General features: G+C 37.1%; 2 protein-coding genes across 2 annotated transcripts; both read left to right on the top strand.

The window, feature by feature from the left end:
* The first annotated feature begins 2,233 nt into the window (after positions 1 to 2,233).
* Positions 2,234 to 15,858, top strand: LOC148546029 (uncharacterized). Its single transcript, XM_088499120.1, has 2 exons — positions 2,234 to 2,822; positions 15,764 to 15,858. Exons 1-2 carry the CDS (start codon positions 2,234 to 2,236, stop codon positions 15,856 to 15,858), a joined length of 684 nt encoding a protein of 227 aa, XP_088355246.1.
* Positions 15,859 to 15,957: 99 nt separating this feature from the next.
* LOC107615736 (uncharacterized) lies at positions 15,958 to 17,341 on the top strand. Its single transcript, XM_016317774.1, has 4 exons — positions 15,958 to 16,326; positions 16,376 to 16,439; positions 16,590 to 16,718; positions 16,815 to 17,341. The coding sequence occupies exons 1-4, from the start codon at positions 15,958 to 15,960 to the stop codon at positions 17,339 to 17,341; spliced, it is 1,089 nt and encodes a 362-aa protein (XP_016173260.1).
* Positions 17,342 to 21,645: the final 4,304 nt, after the last annotated feature.

Below are 21,645 nucleotides of genomic sequence, written 5' to 3'. Positions count from 1 at the left end.
TCTTCAGCAGCTCGGTCAGAAAACTTTTTCGGAGCTTCCGTTGTTTTGATTTCGTACGGAGGTAAGCTTTGGTAATTTTATAATAATTAAATATGAATTTGAGAAGTAAATATTGGTTTGATTGACTATTGTTCGAATTTGATTAAGTTTATGTTGAATTATTATTGTTGCTTGGTATTTTGTTGGTTCGGCTCTAAGGAACAGCTCAACTGTGGTTGTTTTAATGGTTTTGGAACTGTTGTGATGTTGTATTTTGAGAAAATTGATGAGATTTGGTGGTTGAAAGATTAAATTAAAAGTTGAGAAAAATTGGTAACCAAAAACCTTGAAAACAGATTAAGATACAAGTAATATTTTGAAAGGAAAGGGCTAAGGGTTTCGGTTTTAGTATAAGAGGAAGATTAGTATTTAAACTTTATTTTTGAAGTGTAACATTGTATTTGTATATAAAAAATTGAGGTACAATTTGTAATTATATAAGTTTCCGGGTATTTTGGGAAATAAAGTACCGGAGTAAAAATGGGTATTTTATAAAAGTTAGGGTGTTACATTATGGTATCAAAGCAGTTCGTTCCTGATAGAGCCTTGGGAATGGACTGACTATGGTTCACTTCATACTCTGAGTGTCTGTCATACGATAGGACTTGTCATAATAACAAGAGTTTGAGTTTCACATGCATGATTGTCTATTGATTAATGCTGTTAGTCGACCATTGCATTCCTCATAGTATTAGGTCTGGCCAAGTTAATACTAATGATTTGTGTATATGGAAAGAACTAATGGATTATGAATTACGGGGTTTGGGAACATTAGAGATTACGAAGTTAGCCTGGTTCTGAAGTATAATCTTTATCCATGCTACACGAACTCATGCCATCTCTTCCTTCATTATCTTCATTGGAATTCTCTGCCTTGGATTTTCTCAGAATGTGATTTGATTCTTTTCTGACCAAACCTTATTGTTCTCATGTACCTCTGTTTGTCTGTAAATCTAATTGCCTACCTGACTTCTTTTGAACATTATCTTTGACATTTCCTGTACCTCTCTTTGAAGACCCTATTTTCTTTGGTTTGAGTTCGAACTTGTTTCAATGTAACAATTTTCGAGGGCAAAAATTTTTATAAGATGGGTAGGATATAACAATCCGAATTTTTGAAAATTAAATAATGAGTTATTCATGATTTATTATTTTATTTAAAGGAAATTATTTTTCTAAAAATAATTAAATTAAATTTTATGATACTTTGAGTTTAAAAATTATTAAAATTTTTAAATAATTTTTATTATAATGAAATATTTCGAAAAAAATAAAAAAATTATTATTATTATTATTATTATTATTATTATTATTATTATTATTATTATTATTATTATTATTATTATTATTATTATTATTATTATTATTATTATTATTTTCCTTTGCCGAATATCATTAAGAAAATAGTGATAAGGAAAAGCTTGGCTTGCCATACACATATATATATATATATATATATATATATATATATATATATATATATATATATATATATATATATATATATATATATATATCAAGCATGACATATGTTTTCTTTATATATATATAACTAATGACACCTAAGTTTTCTTATAGCTGATTTTTTTTTGTTATGGAAAACCTGGGTGTATTGTGCCAGGTTATGGGTAATAGAGGAGCTAGACCAATATGTGGGATAGATTTTTTGCAGAGAGTTGGTGATAAGAAATCGGACCATGCGATTTCTTTTTTTTAAAATTTCTGTGATCAAATCGGAGGGTCCAATTTGCATGGGGAGGAGATCTAAAAATGACATTAAGGATATCGGACCCTGCGACTTGTCCATGATAAAAAATTCTTTTTTATTTTCCCTAAAAGAAATTGGATGGTCTGTTTTCATTATTAATGAAATTTATGAATTAGGTTGAGCAACTCGCTGTGTCCGAGTTGTGGACGAGTAAAATTTTTTGTAATTTTTCCTAAATGAAATCGGATGGTCCGTTTTCAATATTATATGTATTTTTTGAATTAGGTTAAACAAGTCGCTTGGTCCGAGTTGTGTGTGTATATATATATACATTGCAAAGGTTAATGTGAATCAGCCGACCCGATCTAACATTCTTCATCTTCTTTGAGTTCTCTTCTTCTTCTTCATGGTCTGGTGTCGAGTTGGTTGGCCTGGAAAAAAAAGTTAATAGTGAAGTATCTATTTTTATTTAAGTGAGTGAGAAGAATGGATGATAGAGTCCTTTTGAAAGTGTATTATTTTGGTCAGATCTTGTTGCAGACGTCTGAAAGAGTAAAATTTGTTTGTGAAAATCCGTTAGATGTAGTTATTCTCTTCACAATTTCATTTGAAGAGCTTAAAGGTGTGATTTGTGAGAAGATAGATTCGGAGACGTCAAGAAAAATATCATGTATTTTATACAGATATCCTGTACCAATATTTGGTGGATTCGTTCAATTTCAGACCAAATATATAACGGACGAAGCGAGCATGCAAGAGATGTTTTCAATGTATATTGAAAGTCGTGCTCAAATCTTGTTCATCGAGTTGTACATTGAATTCGAACAATCTGAGGCCATCCGAAATATTTTACGGGAAGACTACAATAGTGACAGTGAGGAAGAGTTCGAAAGCAATTACGAAGTTATTGGTCCAGACGGAGATGAAGATCAAGGTGATGGCACTGTGGCTCCGAATGTGACAGACATTGCAAATGCACTCGCGAACGAAGAGCCGTTTGAGGAGCCATCTTTCATGCGAGTTTTGGATTTGGAAGCCATGCATGCTCTGGAGTTTCCGGACTATATGAGTGCAGGTACTCGTTCAGCATTTGTAAAAGACTTTATTTAGTCAAGTTTAAGATAAAAATAAGTTGAGTTAATTAGTGATGAGCGGATAATTTATACCCTTTTTGGCATTATTTTTACATAGTTTTTAGTATGATTTAGCTATTTTTATTATATTTTTATTACTTTTTATTTAAAAATCATATTTCTGGACTTTACTATAAGTTTATGTATTTTTCTGTGATTTCAGGTATTTTCTGGCTGAAATTGAGGGACCTGAACAAAAATCTGATTCAGAGGCTGAAAAAGGACTGCAGTTGCTGTTGGATTTTGACCTCCCTACACTCGAAATAGATTTTCTATAGCTACAAAAGTCCAATTGATGTGCTCTCAATTGCGTTGGAAAGTAGACATCCTGAGCTTTCCATAAATATATAGCAGTCCATACTTTACCTGAGATTTGATGGCCCAAACTGGCATTCAAAGTCAGCCTAAAACATCTTGGCGTAAAACGCCCAAACTGGCACCAGAATTGGAGTTAAACGCCCAAACTGGCACCAAAGCTGGCGTTTAACTCCAGGAACAGCCTATGCATGAAAAAGCTTCAATTCTCAGTCCAAGCACAAACCAAGTAGGTCCCGAAAGTGGATTTCTGCACTATCTGCACTTAGTTACTCATTTTCTGTAAACCTAGATTACTAGTTTAGTATAAAAACTACTTTTAGTGATTTATTTAAGAGTCTTTTTGACCATCTAGCTTATTAGCTTTTTGCCATATTTTATGTTTGGAGGCTGGCCTCACGGTCATGCCTAGACCTTTTTCACTTATGTATTTTCTACGGTGGAGTTTCTACACCCCATAGATTAAAGTGTGGAGCTCTACTGTTCTTCATGAATTAATGCAATTACTACTGTTTTTCCTTCAATTAACGCCTACTTCTTCTCCAAAGTATACTCTTGTTCTTAATTCAGTTAAGTCAGAATGAAGGGGTGACCCGTGACAATCACCCAATCTTCGTTACTCGCTTAGCCAAGGTCGTGTGCCTGACAACCACAAAGCGATCTACATGATGTTCAACGTAGTCATTGGACGACAGCTGGAGTATACTCTCTTGGATATCTAATACACAGACTGAGTCCGTGAGATTAGTATCTTTGTGGTATAGGCTAGAACCATTGGCAGCATTCCTGAGATCCGGAAAGTCTAAACCTTGTCTGTGGTATTCCGAGTAGGATCTGGAAAGGGATGACTGTGACGAGCTTCAAACTTGCGAATGTTGGGCGCAGTGACAGTGTGCAAAAGGACAATGGTCCTATTCCGATGCTAGCGGAAACCGACAGATGATTAGTCGTGCGGTAACAGCGCATATGGATTTGTTTTCATCCGAGAAGATCTTACAGCTTGCCATGGAAGGAGGTAACGCATGGTTGGAAGAAGGCGGTAGGAAAGCAGAAGTTCAGAAGCAACAAAGAATCTCCAGATGCTTATCTGAAATTCCCACCAATGAATCACATAAGTATTTCTATCTTATTTTCTGTTTTATTTATATTTTAATTATCAAACCTCATAACCAATTGAATCCGCTTGACTGAGATTTACAAGGATGACCATAGCTTGCTTCAAGCCGACAATCTCCGTGGGATCGACCCTTACTCGCGTAAGGTTTATTACTTGGACGACCCAGTGCACTTGCTGGTTAGTTATGCGGAGTTATAAAGAAGTGTTGGAATTACGTTCTTGCGCACCAAGTTTTTGGCGCCGTTATCGGGGAACGAACAATCACGATTTCGTGTACCAAGTTTTTGGCGCCGTTGCCGGGGATTGTTCGAGTTTGGACAACTAACGGTTCATCTTGTTGCTCAGATTAGGTAATTTTATTTCATGTTTAAGCTTTTTATTTTTATTTTCGAAAAAAAATACAAAAAATTTAATGTTTTCAAAAAATTCAAAAAAAAATTCAAAAAATATATTTGTTCTTCAGAATTTTTAAGAATGAATTCTAGAGTTTCATCATGATCTGTTGAAGCCTGGCTGGCTATCAAGCCATGTCTAAATTCTTTTGGACCGAGGCTTCCACTTATTATTGCAGAAGCTTTTTTATTCCTATCAATTTGGTTGTTGTATGTAATGCTCTGCTGAAACTTGGCTGGCCATTTGACCATGTCTAATCTTTTGGACCGAAGCTTTCATATAAAGCTTGGCTGGCTATTTAGCCATGTCTACATTTTTGGACCGAAACTTTAGACTAACATTGCATGATTCCTGAAATTCCTATTAAAAATTTTGAATTTATTTATTTTCTCTTTTTCCAAATAATTTTCGAAAAATACAAAAAAATTAATAAAACCATAAAAACCAAAAAATTTTGTGTTTCTTGTTTAAGTCTAGTGTCAAATTTTTAAGTTTGGTGTCTTGCATGTGTTTCTTTTCTTAAAAATTTTTTTCAAAAATAAATTCTTGATGTTCATCATGATCTTCAAAGTATTCTTGGTGTTCATCCTGACATCCAAAGTGTTCTTGCATACATTTTGTTTTGATCTTAAATTTTTATATTTTGTGTCATTTTTATATTTTTCTCTCTCCTTATTAAAAATTCAAAAATAAAAAAAAAATATCTTTCCCTAATTTCACTCATAAATTTCGAAATTTTGAATTGATTGAGTCAAAAAGTTTTAAAATTTGATTGTTTCTTATTAGTCAAGTCAAAATTTCAATTTAAAAATTCTATCTTTTCACATATTTTTCAAAATCAAATCTTTTTCAATTTTCTTTCATGTTTTTTGAAAATTTTAAAATTAATTTTCAAAATATTTTTCTTATTTTTATTTCATATTTTCGAAATTTATTGCTAACAATTAATGTATAGATTCAAAAGATTTCAAGTTGTTACTTGCATATTAAGAAATGATCAATCTTTAAATTCTAGAATCATATCTTGTAGTTTCTTGTTAGTCAAGTAATCAACTTTAATTTCAAAAATCAAGTCTTTTTAATTTCCTTTTCAAATCTTTTTCAAAATAAATTTCAATCATATATTTTTCAAAATCAATTTCAAAATCTTTTTCTAACTTATTATCTTTTCAAAATTGATTTTCAAATCTTTTAACTACTTGACTTTTTGTTTGATTTTAAAAGTTTTCTATTTCAATCATATCTTTTTCAAAACCACCTAACTACTTTTCTCTCTCCAATTTTCGAAAATTACTAACCACTTTTTCAAAAATCTTTTTAATTAATTTATTTAATTTTCAAATTTTATTTTATTTCTTTTCTTAATTTTCGAATACTAACCAATAATTAAAATAAAAACAAAAATATTTTTCTTTTTTTTGTAATTAAAATTCGAATACTCTTCTCTCTCTAATCTCTTTTTATTTATTTATTTATTTACTAACATTTCTCTTCTTCTTATAATTCGAACCCTCTCTCCCTTTCTGTGTTCGAATTCTTCATCTTCTCTCTTAGTCATTCTACTCTTCTATTCTTCTACTCACATAAAGGAATCTCTATACTGTGACATAGAGGATTCCTATTCTTTTCTGTTCTCTTCTTTTTCATATGAGCAGGAGCAAGGATAAGAATATTCTTGTTGAAGCTGATCCGGAACCTGAAAGGACTCTAAAGAGGAAGCTAAGAGAAGCTAAGGCACAACACTCTGGAGAGGACCTGACAGAATTTTTCGAAAAAGAAAAGGAGATGACCGAACCCAATAACAATGGTGGAGATGCAAGGAAGATGCTTGGTGACTTTATTGCACCCTCTTCTGACTTCTGTGGAAGGAGCATCTCAATTCCTGCAATTGGAGCAAACAACTTTGAGCTTAAGCCTCAATTAGTTTCTCTAATGTAGCAGAATTGCAAGTTTCATGGACTTCCATTGGAATATCCTAATCAGTTCTTAGCTGAATTCTTACAAATCTGTGACACTGTTAAGACCAATGGGGTTAATCCTGAGGTCTACAGACTTATGCTTTTCCCCTTTCCTGTAAGAGACAAAGCTAGGACATGGTTGGACTCACAACCTAAAGATAGCCTGAACTCTTGGAAAAAGTTGGTCAATGCTTTCTTTGCCAAATTCTTTCCACCTCAAAAGTTGAGCAAGCTTAGAGTAGAAGTCCAAACCTTCAGACAGAAGGAAGGTGAATCCCTCTATAAAGCTTGGGAAAGATACAAGCAATTGATCAGAAGGTGTCCTTCTGACATGTTTTCAGAATGGAGCATCATATGTATATTCTATGATGGTCTGTCTGAATTGTCCAAGATGTCATTGGAACACTCTGCTGGAGGATCTCATTGAAATGGTTGCAAACAACCAATTCATGTACACTTCTGAAAGAAATCCTGTGAATAATAGGACAACTTAGAAGAAAGGAGTTCTTGAGATTGATACTCTGAATGCCATATTGGCTCAGAATAAAATATTGACTCAGCAAGTCAATATGATTTCTCAGAGTCTGACTGGAATGCAAGCTGCATCCGGCAGTGCTAAAGAATCTTCCTCTGAAGAAGAAGCTTATGACCCTGAGAATCCTGCAATGGAAGAGGTGAATTACATGGGAGAATCCTATAGAAACACCTATATTCTTCATGGAGGAATCATCCTAATCTCTCATGGAAGGATCAGCAGAAGCCTAATCAATGCTTCAACAATAATAATGGTGGGAGAAATAGGTTTGGCAATAGCAAGCCTTTTCCATCATCTTCTGAGCAACAGACAGAGAATTCTAAGCAGAGCCTCTCTGACTAAGCAAACATAATCTCTGATCTAAGTAAGACCACTCACAGTTTCATGACTGAAACAAGGTCTTCCATTAGAAATTTGGAGGCACAAGTGGGTCAACTGAGTAAAAGAGTTACTGAAGTCCCTCCCAGTACTCTCCCAAGCAATACAGAAGAGAATCCAAAAAGAGAGTGCAAGGCCAATAACACGTCCAACATGGCCGAACTTGTAGAGGAGGGAAAGGCAGTGATTTCCAGTGAGGAAGACCTCAATGGACATCCACTGGCCTCCAAGGAGTTCCCTAATGAGGAACCAAATGAATCTGAGGATCATATAGAGACCATAGAGATTCCACTGAACTTACTGTTGCCATTTATGAGCTCTGATGAGTATTCTTCCTCTGAAGAGGATGAAGATATTATTGAAGAGCAAATTGCTCAATATCTAGGAGCAATCATGAAGTTGAATGCCAAGTTATTTGGTAATGAGACTTGGGAGGATGAACCCCCATTTCTCATCAATGAACTAAATGATCTGGTTCAACTAAAATTACCTCAGAAGAAACAGGATCCTGGAAAATTCTTAATACCTTGTACCATAGGCACCATAACCTTTGAGAAGGCTCTGTGTGACCTGGGGTCAGGGATAAACCTCATGCCCCTCTCTGTAATGGAAAAACTAGGGATCTTTGAGGTACAAGTTGCAAGAATCTCACTAGAGATGGCAGACAATTCAAGGAAACAGGCTTATGGACTTGTAGAGGATGTCTTAGTGAAGGTTGAAGACCTGTACATCCCTGCTGATTTCATAATCCTAGACACTGGAAAGGAAGAGGATGAATCCATAATCCTAGGAAGACCCTTCCTAGCCACAGTAAGAGCTGTGATTGATGTGGACAGAGGAGAGTGGTGCACGAAATTGTGATCATCAATAATGGCGCCAAAGACTTGGAGCTCTCAAACGTGAATCACACTTTGTCACAATTCCGCACAACTAACCAGCAAGTGCACTGGGTCGTCCAAGTAATACCTTACGTGAGTAAGGGTCGATCCCACGGAGATTGTCGGCTTGAAGCAAGCTATGGTCATCTTGTAAATCTCAATTAGGCAGATTCAAATGGTTATGGAGAATTGATAATTAAAAGATAAACATAAAATAAAGATAGAGATAGAGATAGAGATACTTATGTAATTCATTGGTAGGAATTTTAGATAAGCGTATGAAGATGCTTTGTTCCTCTTGAACCTCTGCTTTCATATTGCCTTCATCCAATCATTCATACTCCCTTCCATGGCAAGCTTTATGTTGGGCATCACCGTTGTCAATGGCTACTTCCCGTCCTCTCAGTGAAAATGTTCCAAATGCGCTGTCACCGCACGGCTAATCATCTGTCGGTTCTCGATCATGTTGGAATAGGATCCATTGATCCTTTTGCGTCTGTCACACGCCCAACAATCGCGAGTTTGAAGCTCGTCACAGTCATCCCTTCCCAGATCCTACTCGGAATACCACAGACAAGGTTTAGACTTTCTGGATCTTAAGAATGACCGCCAATAATTCTAGCTTATACCACGAAGGTTCCAATCTTAGATTAGAAACCCAAGAGATACGCATTCAAGCCAGTGCTAGTAGAACAGAGGTGGTTGTCAGGCACATGTTCATAGGTGAGAATGATGATGAGTGTCACGGATCATCACATTCATCAAGTTGAAGAACAAATGAATATCTTAGAGAAGAAGTAGGCGTGAATTGAATAGAAGAACAATAGTAATTGTATTAATTTATGAAGAAGAGCAGAGCTCCACACCTTAATCTATGGTGTGTAGAAACTCCACCGTTGAAAATACATAAGAACAAAAGGTCCAGGCATGGCCGAATGGCCAGCCCTCGAACGTGAACATAAAGATCAAAAGGTATATATGAAAGCGTCTATGAAAAGTCTGAAAATACAATAGCAAAAGGTTCTATTTATAGAAAACTAGTAGCCTAGGGTTACAGAAATAAGTAATTAATGCAGAAATCTTCTTCCGGGCCCACTTGGTGTGTGCTTGGGCTGAGCATTGAAGCTTCCATGTGTAGAGACTTTTCTTGGAGTTAAACGCCAGCTTTTGTGCCAGTTTGGGCGTTTAACTCCATCTTTTATGCCAGTTTTGGCATTTTGACGCCAGAATTTCTATGCTGACTTGGAACGCCGGTTTAGGCCATCAAATCTTAAGCAAAGTATGGACTATTATATATTTCTGGAAAGCCCAGGATGTCTACTTTCCAACGCAATTGAGAGAGTGCCAATTGGGCTTCTGTAGCTCCAGAAAATTTACTTCGAGTGCAGGGAGGTCAGAATCCAACAGCATCTGCAGTCCTTTTTCAGCCTCTGAATCAGATTTTTGCTCAGGTCCCTCAATTTCAGCCAGAAAATACCTGAAATCACAGAAAAATACACAAACTCATAGTAAAGTCCAGAAATATAATTTTTATTTAAAAACTAATAAAAATATAATAAAAACTAACTAAAATATACTAAAAACATACTAAAAATAATGCCAAAAAGCGTATAAATTATCCGCTCATCAGAGAGCTAGTCCTTCAATTGAATGAGGACTACCTTGTGTTTAAGGCTCAAGGATCTTCTTCTGTAACCATGGAGAGGAAGCATGAAAAGCTTCTCTCAATACAGAGTCAAACAGAGCCCCCACACTCAACTTTTAAGTTTGGTGTTGGGAGGCCAACATCAAGCTCTGAATCTCTGTGAAAGCTCTCTAAGAGCTTCACTGTCAAGCTATTGACATTAAAGAAGCACTTGTTGGGAGGTAACCCAATGTTATTTATTTATATTTATTTATTTTCCATTGCTATTTTATGTTTTCTTTAGGTTGATGATCATGTGAAGTCACAAAAACAACAAAAAATCAAAAACAGAATGAAAAACAGCATTAAAAATAGCACACCCTGGAAGACAGACTTACTGGCGTTTAAACGCCAGTAAGGATAGCAGAATGGGCGTTTAACGCCCAACCTGGCAGCATTCTAGGCGTTAAACGCTAGAATGGACAGCACTCTGGGGGTTTAACGCCATAAAGGGCTGACTGGCATCTGGCTGGCGTTAAACGCCAGAAATGGGCATCTGGCTGGCATTTAACGCCAGAAATGGGCAGCAGACTGGCGTTTAACACCAGGAAAGGTAGCAGAGCTGGCGTTAAATGCCAGAATTGGCACAAAATGGGTGTTTGAACACCAGAATGGTGCAGGGACTCAAATTCCTTGACACCTCAGGATTTGTGGACCCCACAGGATCCCCACCTATCCTACTTCTTCTTCTCTCTTCTTCACACCTTTCCATAACACTCTTCCCCAAACACCCTTGACCAATCCCATCAAAACCTCTTCCCCACAACCTCCTCACCATTCACATCCATCCATTATTAAACCCCACCTACCTCACCATTCAAATTCAAACCATTTCCCTCTCAAACCCAACCCCTCATACACGGCTACCCTCTCTCCCTTACCCTATAAATACCCCTCCTTACCACCTTCATCTTCACACAACATACACACTACTACCCCCTTGGCCGAACCCACTCCTCACCTTCATCTCCTCCATTTCTTCTTCTTCTACCCCTTTCTTTCTTTTTTTGCTCGAGGACGAGCAACCATTCTAAGTTTGGTGTGGGAAAAGCTAAAGCTTTTTGTTTTCCATAACCACTAATGGCACCTAAGGCCAGAGAAACTTCTAGAAAGAGGAAAGGGAAGGCAATTGCTTCCACCTTCGAGTCATGGGAGATGGAGAGATTCATCTCAAAGGTCCATCAAGACCACTTCTATGAAGTTGTGGCCAAGAAAAAGGTGATCCCTGAGGTCCCCTTCAAGCTCAAAAAGAGTGAATATCCGGAGATCCGACATGAGATTCGAATAAGAGGTTGGGAAATTCTCACCAACCCCATTCAACAAGTTGGGATCTTAATGGTTCAAGAGTTCTATGCCAATACATGGATCACTAAGAACCATGACCAAAGTGTGAACCCGAACCCAAAGAATTGGCTCACAATGGTTCGGGGGAAATACTTGGATTTTAGTCCGGAAAATGTGAGGTTAGCATTCAACTTGCCAATGATGCAAGGAGACCCTCACCTTTTCACTAGAAGGGTCAACTTTGATCAAAGGTTGGACCAAGTCCTTAGGGACATTTGTGTGGAAGAAGCTCAATGGAAGAGAGATTCAAGAGGCAAGCCGGTTCAACTAAAAAGGCTTGACCTCAAACCCGTGGCTAGGGGATGGTTGGAGTTCATCCAATGCTCTATCATTCCTACTAGCAACCGATCTAAAGTTACTGTAGATCGGGCTATCATGATCCATAGTATCATGAATAGAGAGGAAGTAGAAGTTCATGAGATCATATCCCTAGAACTCTACAAGGTGGCGAACAAGTCTTCCACTTTGGCAAGGTTAGCCTTCCCTCATCTCATTTGTCACCTATGCAATTCAGTCGGAATTGCCATAGAGGGAGATATCCTCATTGAAGAGGACAAGCCCATCACTAAGAAGAAGATGGAGCAAACAAGAGAGCCCACTCATGGACCTCAACAAGAGCATGAGGAAGTTCCTCATCATGAAATTCCTGAGATGCCAAAAGGGATGCATTTTCTTCCACAAAACTATTGGGTGCAAATCAACACCTCCTTAGGAGAATTGAGTTCCAACATGGGACAACTAAGGATGGAGCACCAAGAGCATTCCATCCTCCTCCATGAAATTAGAGAAGACCAAAGAGCCATGAGGGAGGAGCAACAAAGGCAAGGAAGAGACATAGAGGAGCTCAAGCACTCCATAAGATCTTCTAGAGGAAGAACTAGCCGCCATCACTAAGGTGGACCTGTTCTTTAATTTCCTTGTTCTTATTTTTTTCTGTTTTTCGAAAATTATATGCTTTATGTTTGTGTCTTTATTATATGATCATTAGTGTCTAGTGTCTATGTCTTAAAGCTATGAATGTCCTATGAATCCTTCACCTTTCTTAAATAAAAAATATTTTAATTGCAAAAGAACAAGAAGTACATGATTTCGAATTCTATCTTGAAATTAGTTTAATTATTTTGATGTGGTGGCAACACCTTTTGTTTTCTGAATGAATGCTTGAACAGTGTATATTTTTGAATTTGTTGTTTATGAATGTTAAAATTATTGGCTCTTGAAAGAATAATGAAAAAGGAGAAATGTTATTGATAATATGAAAAATCATAAAATTGATTCTTGAAGCAAGAAAAAGCAGTGAAAAGCTTGTGAAAAAAAATATGCGGAAAAAAAAAGAGAAAGAAAAAAAGAAAAGCAAGCAGAAAAAGCCAATAGCCCTTTAAACCAAAAGGCAAGGGTAAAAAGGATCCAAGGCTTTGAGCATTAATGGATAGGAGGGCCCACAGGAATAAAATCCTGGCCTAAGCGGCTAAACCAAGCTGTCCCTAACCATGTGCTTGTGGCGTGAAGGTGTCAAGTGAAAAGCTTGAGACTGAGCGGTTAAAGTTGTGGTCCAAAGCAAAAAGAGTGTGCTTAAGAGCTCTGGGCACCTCTAACTGGGGACTCTAGCAAAGCTGAGTCACAATCTGAAAAGGTTCACCCAGTTATGTGTCTGTGGCATTTATGTATCCGGTAGTAATACTGGAAAACAAAATGCTTAGGGTCAAGGCCAAGACTCATAAAGTAGCTGTATTCAAGAATCAACATACTAATCTAGGAGAATCAATAACACTATCTAAATTCTGAGTTCCTATAGATGCCAATCATTCTGAACTTCAAAGGATAAAGTGAGATGCCAAAACTGTTCGGAAACAAAAAGGCTACAAGTCCCGCTCATCTAATTGAAGCTAATCTTCATTGATAAGTTTGGAATTTATTGTATATTCTCTCCTTTTTATCCTATTTTATTTTTAGTTTCTTGGGGATAAGCAATAATTTAAGTTTGGTGTTGTGATGAGCGGATAATTTATACCCTTTTTGGCATTATTTTTACATAGTTTTTAGTATGATTTAGCTCATTTTTATTATATTTTTATTAGTTTTTATTTAAAAATTATATTTCTGAATTTTACTATGAGTTTGTGTGTTTTTCTATGATTTCAGGTATTTTCTAGCTGAAATTGAGGGACCTGAGCAAAAATATGATTCAGAGGCTGAAAAAGGACTGCAGATGCTGTTGGATTCTGACCTCCCTGCACTCGAAATAGATTTTCTGGAGCTACAGAAGCCCAATTGGCACGCTCTCAACTGTGTTGGAAAGTAGACATCCTGGGCTTTCCATCAATATATAATACTTCATACTTTGCTTGAGATTTGATAGCCCAAACTGGTGTTCAAAGTCAGCCTAAAATATCTTGGCGTAAAACGCCCAAACTGGCACCAGAATTGGAGTTAAACGTCCAAACTGGCACCAAAGCTGGCCTTTAACTCCAAGAACAGCCTATGCACGAAAAAGCTTCAATGCTCAGCCCAAACACAAATCAAGTGGGCCCCGGAAGTGGATTTCTGCACTATCTACACTTAGTTACTCATTTTCTTAAACCTAGATTACTAGTTTAGTATAAAAACTACTTTTAGTGATTTATTTAAGAGTCTTTTTGACCATCTAGCTTATTAGCTTTTTGCCATATTTTATGTTTGGAGGCTGGCCTCACGGCCATGCCTAGACCTTTTTCACTTATGTGTTTTCTACGGTGGAGTTTCTACACCTCATAGATTAAGGTGTGGAGCTCTACTGTCTTCATGAATTAATGCAATTACTACTGTTTTTCCTTCAATTCACGCCTACTTCTTCTCCAAGATATACTCTTGTTCTTAATTCAGTTAAGTCAAAATGAAGGGGTGACCCGTGACAATCACCCAATCTTCGTTACTCGCTTAGCCAAGGTCGCGTGCCTGACAACCACAAAGCGATCTACATGATGTTCAACGTAGTCATTGGACGACAGCTGGAGTATACTCTCTTGGATATCTAATACAGAGACCGAGTCCGTGAGATTAGTATCTTCGTAGTATGGGCTAGAACCATTGGCAGCATTCCTGAGATCCGGAAAGTCTAAACCTTGTCTGTGGTATTCCGAGTAGGATCTGGGAAGGGATGACTGTGACGAGCTTCAAACATGCAAATGTTGGGCGCAGTGACAGTGTGCAAAAGGACAATGGTCCTATCCCGACGCTAGCGAGAACCGACAGATGATTAGCCGTGCGGTGACAGCGCATATGGATTTGTTTTCATCCGAGAGGATCTTACAGCTTGCCATGGAAGGAGGTAACGCATGGTTGGAAGAAGGCAGTAGGAAAGCAGAAGTTCAGAAGCAACAAAGTATCTCCAGACGCTTATCTGAAATTTCCACCAATGATTTACATAAGTATTTCTATCTTATTTTCTGTTTTATTTATATTTTAATTATCAAAACCTCAACCAATTGAATCCGCCTGACTGAGATTTACAAGGGTGACCATAGCTTGCTTCAAGCCGACAATCTCCGTGGGATCGACCCTTACTCGCGTAAGGTTTATTACTTGGACGACCCAGTGCACTTGCTGGTTAGTTACGCGGAGTTGTGAAGAAGTGTTGGAACGAACAATCACGATTTCGTGTACCAATTAGTATTTAGGGTCCAATATTTATTTAGTTATTTAGTTAAAATAGATTTATTAATAAGTATTTATTAGAGTATATATGAAGTTATTTAGGCGATTGGTATTTATTTTTAGTTATTTAGTTAATTTGTATTTATTTAGTTACTTAGTTAATTAGGGTTATTAATGAGTATTTATTATAATATTTATGAAAATATTTAGGCGATTAGTATTTATTTGTAGTTATTTAGTTAATTTGTATTTATTTAGTTTTTAGCTAATTAGGGTTTATTAACTAGTATTTCTTAAAGTATGTATTTTTAGTTATTTAGGTGATTACTATTTATTTTTAGTTATTTAGTTAATTTGTATTTATTTAGATATTTAGTTAATTAGGTTTTATTGATGAGTGTTTATTATAGGATTTATGAAGTTATTTGAAAGATTAGTATTTATTTTTACCGAAATATTTAGTTAATTTGTATTAATTAACAGTATGTATTAATGTGTTTGTATTTTTATTTAATTGAAATTGATATAATAACGTAATGTAAAGCTTATTTATATCATTATTGATGTTGTGAGTACTGATTAACCTTTAATTTTGGTCTTTAAACAATCTTGTATTAAATACTTATGGTATGGCTGCTGTCTTGGCAGAAGTTCCTTTTGTCGCAGATGGTGAATTTACCATGGGGATGGAATTCAGTTCCAGGGAAGCTGTTACTAAGGCGATGAAGGAGTATACCCTCTGAAGATCTGTAGACTACCGGGTGTATGAGTCGGAGCCGTTAACATTTTATGCGAAGTGTACACAGTACAGGTCAGGGTGTGATTAGCTTATCAGAGTTAGCATGATCAGCAGAAAGTACTGTTGGGTTATTAGGAGGTACAACGGCAGTCACACTTGTACCAAAGCAATCATTTCTCAGGATCATTCGAAGCTGGATTCAAATACAATTACAGAAGCCATAAAGTCGTTGGTTGAGGCTGACCCCTCTTTAAAGGTAAAATCAGTTATTGCAGAAGTGCAGTCGAAGTTCAACTACACCGTCAGTTATCGGAAAGCATGGTTGGCTAAGCAAAAGTCAGTTGAGAAAATATTTGGAGGTTGGGAAGCATCCTACAAAGCATTGCCCATATGGTTCGAGGCCATGTCTCATAAGGAGCCATCAGCTGTCGTGCATTTTGAGACTATACATGCATATCAAGGTGATGACTTGGTAAGTGATATCTGGGTATTGCATCGAGTCTTTTGGAGCTATTGCCCAGGTGGACGAGACTCACTTGTACGGAAAGTATAAGGGTTGCTTGTTAGTGGCCGTTTCGCAGGATGGTAACAATAATATCGTCCCGATTGCATTTGCTATTGTCGAGGGAGAGACTTCTGATGCGTGGCACTTTTTTCTTAGTAACTTGCGTCAACATGTTGTGACTCGGGATGGTGTGGGGCTTATATCGGACTGACATGAGTCCATAAATGCAGCTGTGGAACGCAGTCACGGAGCTTGGTCACCTCCTAGAGCTTTCTACATGTTTTGTATCAGGCATATTGAGTCGAACTTTCTGAGAAAATTCAAGGCACCGTACCTGCAAAAGCTTGTCGTCAATATAGGTAACATTGATTACTTCAAAGTTTGTTACTAATGAAAATGCGAACAATCTAAACATCGTGAAACTTATCTTTTGTTTGGTATATGATATTGTTCAGGATATTCGAGGACGGTTCGCAAGTATGAATTGTGTTACCAGCATTTACGAGAGCGGGGTGAGGCGTACACTAATTGGTTAAACCGTATTCCCTGTGAACAGTATGCGTTGGCATTCGACGGTGGTTACCGATGGGGTCACATGACGACTAATCTAGTGGAATGCATCAACTCAGTCTTGAAGGGTGCACGCAATCTCCCCATCACTGCACTTGTGAAAGCAACATTCTACAGACTTAATGAGTTGTTCACACGGAAAAGAGCCGAGGCGGAGGCTTGGATTACTGCTGGCCATGTTTTTTCTGAGCATGTGACTGCCAAACTTCATGCAAATCAACTTGCATCAGGAAAAATTCAAGTTAACTTCTTCGACAGGAAGAATGAGGTCTTTGAAGTGCGTGAGATGCCAAGTGGAGTGGAGTATGCTGTTGACCTCCGTCGTCAAAGATGTGACTGTGTTGAGTTCCAGGTGGACCGGATTCCTTGCCCGCATGTGTTTGCCTGTTGTGCAAATCAACGACTAGATTAGCAGGTGTATGTGCATGATGTTTATAAGATGTACCAAATTAGACGCGTTTATCGGGCTAGGTTTAGGCCACTAGGGAATCCTACTACGTGACCTTCTTACAATGGTCTTCGATTCGTACCGACTGTACCTGAGACGCGTTACCAAATGTCGGCCCATGATGACACGCTTCTTGAATGAGATGGACACACGAATGTTACGTCGTCCGAGATGATGTAGGCAATGTGAGGCTGAGGGTCACAGTCATAGTAGATGCCGTCAGGGAGGTGGTCCAGGTACTGACCATAATGTGTAGTAGATTTATATGATATTTGAAACAATGTAGCTTATGTCAATGTACTTTCTGATAATCGAATCATTGTTACCTATGTCAATGTACTTTATAATTCTTTGAATCATTGTAACATGTGTCAATGTACTTTATGATAATTCAATCACCGTAACCTATGTCAATGTACTTTATGATAATAGAATCATTGTAACCTATGTCCAAGTAAAGCGTCACATGCAAAGTCATCATACATATAATAGTTAATGAAATTTATGAACTTCAACTGAAACATACAATACTTAGTTGGTACTTAGGAAACTTTAGTCATACATAAAGCTCGTTAAGGTATACATGACGAAAGATAACTGATAGAAAAAATTAACTACACCACAACTACTTCCTCGCTATCCACTTTCCAAAGTCCACGATGTTCTTGCATTTCTTCGCGGCCTTTTTGAACACAGACGGAGTGTATCGACTCGCGCTACGACGCGGTGGATCAATCCTGAGATTGTAGCCTTTGCCTGTCTCATCTGGAGTACAGGTCTCACCTGTATATAAAACAATCAAACCAACCAAGTATATAGTATAATCAACCTTAACCAACATACCATACATGAACATAATATCATCAGTTGACCAAACAAGTATTTAATTTAATCAATCCTACCCAACAAACCACACAATACTATGACAACATCAATTACCGGAAAAAGTAAAGCAATATTGTACCTGCATCATTACGGGATTCTTCATCCTGGTCCATGTCCTCATCTTCTTCCTCCTCCTCATCCTCCTCGTCTCCCTCGTCATCTGGCTCATCCACTAAGTACTCATCAGTCTCATGCTCAAATATATTAGCATTTTCTTCAATCAGAGTCATTGAAACATGGCTCAGGTTTTGACTATTAAGAACGCCTCGACCGCCCTCACTCCTACTAGAATCAACAGATACAAACCCTCCAGAAGCACCCGAGTAGGTATAAAATGGATACCTTGCGTCAAACGAATACCTACCCGCCATGAAGTCGAGATGATGGCTATATTGTGCTTGGCCGGCATCTGAGGCCATGAACCCAAGCAACTGGCTAAAAGAACCTCTCTCTCCTGAGTCAAACTGTGGCTGATGTATCGGGAACGACGTAGGAAACTGTATCTGAGGTACATATTGGCTTGTGGAGTTAGGTTGTTCTTCTGGCAGTGGAGGTGGAAGTGGAGGTGGAGGTGGAGGTGGAGGCGGCGGTGACTGTGGCTCCTGCTCTTCATTTTCATCATCCATGACCTAGTCACCCTCAACATCCTCTTGGACCATAAGATCCGACAAGTTCAAGTGATCGCCATACTTTGAACGGTACCAATACATGTACGTATCTAAGGGCTGCTGCGGAGCCATGGGAAGCTCAGCAAGAATGTGATTATACCTGTTTTTCCACTGCATCACCCAAAATGAATGACTCGTGGCTGTGGCCCAGTTCAGATTCTTAGGACCAGTCAAGACTTCTCCATGTGCCCAGTCTAGATTCCGTTCCTGATGAGGAACTCCCTAAACGAAACCAAACTGTCGTCTAAACCTGTCGGTAGCATCCCATTCAATACATTCGAAAGATACCAACGGCACCGTTGCACTCCAAATCACCGAGTGCATGTAGATGTCTGCAGAAATTATGTCTGGATCAACACGATCAACAGAATATGCAACCCAAAAAAACTGGTAACAGTAAAACAAACAAATAATTAAAATCCAAACAACTATATCACTAGACCTGAACCAAATACAATGTTAATGCAAACACACCTGGCCTTCCTGAAGATCATCCAAGGCCTTCCTAAAATGAGCAAGCTTAAGATATCTATAGACTCGGTCTTCACGCTCCTAATTACGCCACCTAATATAACGCAATTCATTAACACAATTGGATTCTAAATATGAAGATACCAGGTAAATGTAAGATAATGTTACCTGTTTGCAAGCGGAAAACTGCGGGGTTCCCTAGGAACCGGCGCTAGATACGGTAGGCGAATCCATGCCCAACACAGTAGAAGTGTTAGCGGACCATCGATTTTCTTGCAGTCAAAACGTGATGCCCTGCATAAACTCTTGTACAGGTATGCTAGGCATGCTGATCTCCAACTATACTGTCCAATACTAGCAAAATCACTGAGCAGAGGCAGAAACTTCCAGTAGGCAGATGCCCCAGACTTGTCTCCAAACAAGATCATACCGATCAACAACATGATGTGGCACTTAACGTACACCTGTAGACTGTTTTCATCAATCAACTGTAACCGTTCTTTTAAATCCCGTAGCCAGGTAAGTTTTATGCCGCTTCCTCGACAATCTGACTTTCTCAGTGCGACCCAAAATTGGTGCAGACACTCCGCCTCTAAGGCTTCAAAACTACTCAAAGTCATCCCTGTCACTGAAAGACCATCGGTCGGAAGACCGAAGATCATAGCCACGTCTTCCAATGTCACGGCACATTCACCAATCAGAAAGTGAAAGGTATGAGTGTCCGGGTGCCACCTTTCAACTAAAGCATTTACCAGTGCTTTCTGACATTGAACAACTCCAATCTGGGTGACATGGTAAAAACCAGTAGATCGTAAATGCTCCTCCACCCTCTCATTGTACCGATCCGGAGATCCGGAGCGACAGGGTGATCACATGTCAACATCCGGTTACCCTGCAAAAGCATAGCAAAATCACGATTCAAATTACACAACTATCATACATAATGTAAAAATATCTAATTAAAACATATAATTTTACTCATAATACTAAAATCTACCCTAAAATAACAAATTTCTGTCAACATTATTCCAAAAAAATTAATCCAAAAAAATTATAGAACGAAATTATAACAATTAACTAATTAATTATTATTACTAAAATTATTACACAAAATGATAAACAAGTTAATTTTATTACTAATCTATTATATTGAAAAAATTACTTATAACCGTAAATTACTTATTAATTATAAACAAGTTATAAACAAGTTTTTAATACTAACTATTATTTAAACATATAACCTTCAATTTTTAAAATTACTTATAATAAGTAACTACTTAACTCTAATTTATAATATTATTACAAAATTTTATGAATAAGTCATTTTAATACTGATCTACTAATTTCGAAATAAATTATAAGCAAGAATTAATTATACTTAAACACACTTATCTAAGTATCATTTAAATATATATTCCTAAATTTTTAAAAAAATAATTATAATACTTGACTAATTAACTGTAATTTCTACTATTATTACAAAAAAATTCTAAAAAATTATTTTTTTATTTCTAATCTACTATATCTATAAAAAAATCAGCCACAGGAATAACTACATTTAAACATATATATTTTTAACTATTATTTAAATATATATTCCTAAATTTCTACACTTAACTATAACTACTTAATTATAACTTCTCATATTCCTCCAAAAATTTTTAAAAACGTCTGTTTTATTTATAACCTATTATATTATAAACCATTTTAAACAAAAATCAACTACATTTACACCTTTTTTAAACATTTATTTCTAAATTTATATCAATAAAATTATAAACTCAGTCATTCTCAGTTCAAGTTCTAACAACAATAAAGTTAACTAAATTTCAAAACTAATAATCAGAACTATAAAATATTAAAAAAAATTAACAAATAAACTTACATAATCAGAATAGTTGAGATATTTTACAATGTGAAGTTCTGGACGATCAACATTTCTGGGTTTTGATTTGTTGGACATTTTCACAATTTTCCCCTCAGCCCACGGATGAAGGAGCAAGCTTTCAGGGTTTTAGGGAGGAAGAAGATGGCAATTAACTCGCTGGGTGGGGAAGGAAGGGGAAAGTGAGGATACGAAAGCGAGTTGTGGGGTTAAGGGGGGGCATCGTCGCTGGGGAGCCATGGGCGTGCGACACGTGGATTCGGCTTCCATAACTCAGACGGTCCGCATTGTGCCCACTTCTCGCACGGTCCGATTTGGACTAACCTGTTGCTCAGTCCAATTTCTGTGTGAACTGACAC

Source organism: Arachis ipaensis, chromosome B9 (genome assembly GCF_059453495.1).
Source record: "Arachis ipaensis isolate K30076 ecotype BB chromosome B9, ASM5945349v1, whole genome shotgun sequence".
NCBI lineage: Eukaryota > Viridiplantae > Streptophyta > Magnoliopsida > Fabales > Fabaceae > Arachis > Arachis ipaensis.
This window is presented reverse-complemented; position numbering and strand designations above follow the sequence as displayed.

What these genes read in the sequence shown, in the direction of transcription:
- LOC148546029 (XM_088499120.1), top strand. Translation starts at nt 2,234, where the DNA reads ATGGATGATAGAGTCCTTTTGAAAGTGTATTATTTTGGTCAGATCTTG. An exon ending in TCCGGACTATATGAGTGCAG is followed by an intron (nt 2,823 to 15,763) that starts GTACTCGTTCAG and finishes CTGTCTTGGCAG; the next exon opens with AAGTTCCTTTTGTCGCAGAT.
- LOC107615736 (XM_016317774.1), top strand. Translation starts at nt 15,958, where the DNA reads ATGATCAGCAGAAAGTACTGTTGGGTTATTAGGAGGTACAACGGCAGT. An exon ending in CATATCAAGGTGATGACTTG is followed by an intron (nt 16,327 to 16,375) that starts GTAAGTGATATC and finishes GCTATTGCCCAG; the next exon opens with GTGGACGAGACTCACTTGTA. An exon ending in AAAGCTTGTCGTCAATATAG is followed by an intron (nt 16,719 to 16,814) that starts GTAACATTGATT and finishes GATATTGTTCAG; the next exon opens with GATATTCGAGGACGGTTCGC.